The sequence below is a fragment of the Akebia trifoliata genome, chromosome 7 (genome assembly GCF_017979445.1).
Source record: "Akebia trifoliata isolate Shusen 1 chromosome 7, ASM1797944v1, whole genome shotgun sequence".
Taxonomy (NCBI): Eukaryota; Viridiplantae; Streptophyta; class Magnoliopsida; order Ranunculales; family Lardizabalaceae; genus Akebia; species Akebia trifoliata.
In genome coordinates, this window is record NC_141381.1 from 30,329,587 (window position 1) to 30,334,123 (window position 4,537).

The 4,537-nt window shown below is 36.2% G+C and overlaps 1 protein-coding gene across 1 annotated transcript; it reads left to right on the forward strand.

The window, feature by feature from the left end:
- Nucleotides 1–738: 738 nt before the first annotated feature.
- Nucleotides 739–4,007, forward strand: LOC147398947 (non-functional NADPH-dependent codeinone reductase 2-like). The gene is made up of 4 exons (XM_086448321.1): nt 739–1,125; nt 2,609–2,852; nt 3,350–3,529; nt 3,621–4,007. Exons 1-4 carry the CDS (start codon nt 812–814, stop codon nt 3,843–3,845), a joined length of 963 nt encoding a protein of 320 aa, XP_086304447.1. The 5' UTR covers nt 739–811; the 3' UTR covers nt 3,846–4,007.
- Nucleotides 4,008–4,537: the final 530 nt, after the last annotated feature.

A 4,537-nucleotide genomic window follows, 5' to 3' on the forward strand; every position in this document is an offset into this window, starting at 1 on the left:
GGTATTGTGGTCCATAAGGAATACCCACACTGTGTGACCAGGTGCCTTCAATGATTGATGAGTCGATTTGAAACTCAGCTGAGTCAATTTGATTACATGATAGACTGCAAGGTATTGTGGTCCATAAGGAATACCCACACTGTGTGACTAGGTGCCTTCCATGATTGATGAGTCGATTTGAAACTCAGTTGAGTCAACTTGATTGGATTTTTGAGGTGCCTTCCTAATTCATTCTAGCTGGTTTTTTTTTTTCTGATATCATGGGTATCTCCACTTGTTGGGTGGGACTAATCTCGCAGTCACACACACCACCCCCTTGGAAAGTCCTACATGCAAAAGGTTGAATTAAGGGTCAACTAGACCCTAGACCGGTCCCAAGAAATTCATACCTTCGTGTTGTTTTGAACACTTGGCATACTCTTCCTGAGGAGCTTAATTATCAAAGCTCGACTTGCCACTAGGCTAACCCCTTGGGATTGACAGTAAATTAATCTAATCGAAGCAAATCTAATTAACATCAGTGAATCAAGGATCAATCAACCAATTTCAGATTGAAGAACATGGGATTGAGGTAACATGGCATGTATTTATTTTGTAATCATGGACAATAAATTTGATTAATTTTTATTTGACTCATCTGAGTCGTCTCGTTATTCATTGATGCAACTCGAGTTTCCGAGTCATGAAAGAATGATTGCTGGCTATTTATATTCTATCATGATGAAACAAATATTTTCTTATATAAGGAGGAGACAAAGCAAGTATTACACCAACAACAAAAAACTAGAACAAAGGGGTGAGGGAGGGAGAGATGGGTAGTATTCCTGAGGTTTTTACTTTGAATTCTGGGCACTTAATGCCTATTATGGGCTTTGGCACGGCAGCCTATCCCTTTAGACCATCAGAATCAGTAAAATTGGCAATACTTAGTGCAATCAAGCTTGGATACAGACACTTTGATACAGCTGCTCTGTATCAAACTGAGCAACCTCTGGGGGAAGCTATAGCTGAAGCACTTGATCTTGGGCTCATCGCATCTCGAGACGAACTCTTCATCACCTCCAAGCTATGGTGCAGTGATGCTCACGATGATAGAGTCCTCCCTGCACTTCAAATGACTCTCAAGTAACACCCCAATACATCTCTCACTCACAATTAATATGGATCTATTGCATTGTTGCTGTTCTGTCAAGTCTCTGAGTGGGTGTGTTTGTGATTCTTGTTTAGAGAAGGCTGGGGTGACTCAAAGATTTACTGTGATTCTCACATTTTTGACGTGGAGGTGGCCACATAATCGTAGATGCTTTTTACTCGTATATCGATGAAAGACATCTATGGCTATCACATCAATGCAGTGAGAATCACAGTGAAAAACAAAGTCCCCAAGGATTTTCCTGTTTAGAGAAGTTACTAGATATATGGTAGACCCTATCAGATGATCTGTCATGGGGTCAGGCTTGACTTTAAACATAAATGAGTGAGAACAACATGAATTATTAAAACTGACCACATATATTTTAGCCAGATTTATCAAAACATACACCACATTTCCAGTATTTATCAAAACGATAAATTGTAGCAATTAATTTCAAAAACAGTAATTTATCATTTTCGGAATTAATATTTTTTATCAAATTAGTAAAAATAGTATACAAAAAATATTATTTTAAAAATACCCTTTTTTTTTTTTTTTTTAACTAAAATTATGAATCAGTCGTCTCAGATCTGAGAAGATGGAGAAGACGAAGAGTAGATTTTTATTAGTGTTGAGAAGATTAAAAAGAATCCAAAGATTTAGTTGGATTTTGATTTATCATTAAGGTAAAAATGGTAAATGCATATGTAAAATAAAAAAGAGTATTTTCGATAAAAAAAATTTAACATTTTACTATTTTTACTGTTTTGTTAAAAAATATTAATTTTGAAAATGGTAAATTACCATTTTCAGAATTCATTTCTACCATTTATAGTTTTGATAAATAATTATGAAAGTTGTACTATTTTGATAAATTTCTCTATTTTTTAGATAAGGCTTTTATGATAATGATGACCATTAGCGTATGTTTTGACTTGGGACCATGGTTTTAAAAATCATCAAGACCGAGATGTCTTGCACAAATCATCAAAGTATCATTCATAAATGAGATGTCGTACCCATGATTTTAAAAATCGTCCAATATCATCTTGGTATCATTTGTGAACGAGTGTGATTTTCAATGGGAATCATTGTCAATATGACTCATTAGATATTTTGAAAACATCATTTGAGTCAGTTAAACTCCATTGAATCGCCTGGCATTTTGTATCTTCGACCAAATAATTAATTTTTTAATAATTTTAGTATTTATTATATATAAGCATCTTCTAATCCACCTTACTTCATAAAATGAAATTTTACCAGATGAGATAGGCAACTGAGTTTCTGAACCCTCAGCATACCTGAGTTCTGCCTTTCTTCTTCTCTTTTCGGTTCACAAATCTCGAAAAAAAAGAAAAAAATCTCATCTCGATATCGTTCGTGAACAAGACATTATGCAAAACTGAGATTTAGAACCATTCACCATCCATATTAAATCTTTCAAACTCTGCTTGTAAATTTTGTTTACAGGAGACTTCAGTTGGACTACCTCGATCTCTATCTTATACATTGGCCATTGAGCTCGAAACCAGGGAAGTATGAGTTCCCAATACCAAAGGAGGAGCTTCTTCCCATGGATTTCAAGTCTATATGGGCAGCCATGGAAGTGTGCCAAGAGCTTGGCCTTACAAAGTCCATTGGAGTCAGCAATTTCTCTTGCAAGAAGCTCGAACATATTCTTGCCATCGCAAATATTCCTCCTGCTGTCAATCAAGTGAGCCGATTTCCAACAAATGTGTCTGTTTTTTCTCTTTTCTATTGACATAGGCTTCACAAGGGACTACAAAATGCACTCTAAAACTTACAAAATACTCTTTGATGAGCACATAAATAAGAGTAAAATGTGTCATGAACCCGCTTTGGTTTGTAAGGCAAAAGGGTATCGTTGTGACTCTTAGAAAAATCAAATTTGTATTGGTTTCTATGAAAAGTGAGTGAAGAAGATTGAGAAAACCTTAGATTTTGGATTGAATGAAATGGAAAAAAAACAATATTTAACTTGATTAACCGGTTGAGGCATGTGAGAATGTCCTGTCCTAAAGCGAGATTTCCCCCTATTACAGAATCACAATTCTATAAGCATACGCTCTCCAAGATACAACAACCCACACTCCAAAATATATTTTTTCTCTTCTCATGTGACATAGATTTCACAAGTGATCACAAAATGCACTTTAATAAATCTAAAATTTAACTTTTGACATATAACAGGTGGAGATGAACCCGCTTTATAGACAGAACAAGCTGATAGAATTCTGTAAAGAAAAGGGTATCGTTGTGACCGCTTATTCTCCTTTGGGAGCCAAAGGAACCATTTGGGGCACCAACAGAGTTATGGAATGTGAGGTGTTGAATGAGATTGCCAAAGCCATAGGAAAGACTCTTGCTCAGGTTTCTAACATTTATTTTTCTTCTCCCTAGTGTGCTAAATTTTTCTGACAAATAAAAAAAAAATGCTCATCAATTGGTAGTAGTGGTGCAGGTTTGTCTCAGATGGGTTTATGAGCAAGGGGTGGGTGTGTTGGTAAAAAGCTTCAATGAGGAGAGGATCAAAGAGAACCTTGAGATATTTAATTGGGAATTGAGCATGGAAGAATCTAAAAAAATTAGCCAGCTACCTCAGAGTAGAGGACTTCCTGGAGATATTTTCATCTCAGCCGACGGGCCCTTCAAGTTTGAAGAGGAACTCTGGGATGGAGAGATATAATCATGATTCACGGATGGCAGTAGTTAATAAACCAAGCACATCTATTATCTTCTTTCCTGCTATTTTTAGTTAATGTGACGACCATCTCATGCAACTTCAAATAAGTGTCAAGTGTTCAACAATCCCAATATGATCTCTCCATTTCTTTGGTGTGTTATCAAATCCTCAGGAGTTTCCTATGGTGTTATTTACAGGCTTACTACGTTATTTGATAGAGTTGTGATGAATGCATGTGGTCTTGGTACGCTGTTGTGTACGCTGCTGACAAGGCAAGGGCATAGAACCATAGATCATTTTTATCGGGATACAAAGGAAAAAGATGTGTGGTTCTGTGCCCTTGCCATGTCAGCCACGTACCAAGACCGTGTGCATTCATCATTATTCTATTTGATATTATGGGTGTGCAATTATCTCTGATTACATAGACCAATTAGAAACTTCCAAGTTGCCACAAATACATGAGAAGCCTGAGTCAGGTAAAACACGTGTCGTGTCACTAAAGTAAGTAAACCCACTCACTTGAAGTGGGTACAGTTAACCATTTTGGTGTGTGCAAATAGAGCCGCCCATTATATCATGGTCCTGTTTTTTTAGCATATCAAATAGTTGCAAACACGAAATTTTATGTTTACAGACTTTTGTGATGACTAATGATAAATTGACTTGAAAAAAAAACCACTTGAAATTCACTC

Bases quoted from the DNA above. Each gene is read 5' to 3' on its own strand.
- LOC147398947 (XM_086448321.1), top strand. From the start codon at position 812: ATGGGTAGTATTCCTGAGGTTTTTACTTTGAATTCTGGGCACTTAATG. The intron at 1,126-2,608 runs GTAACACCCCAA...TTTTGTTTACAG, and splicing joins GCACTTCAAATGACTCTCAA to GAGACTTCAGTTGGACTACC. The intron at 2,853-3,349 runs GTGAGCCGATTT...GACATATAACAG, and splicing joins TTCCTCCTGCTGTCAATCAA to GTGGAGATGAACCCGCTTTA.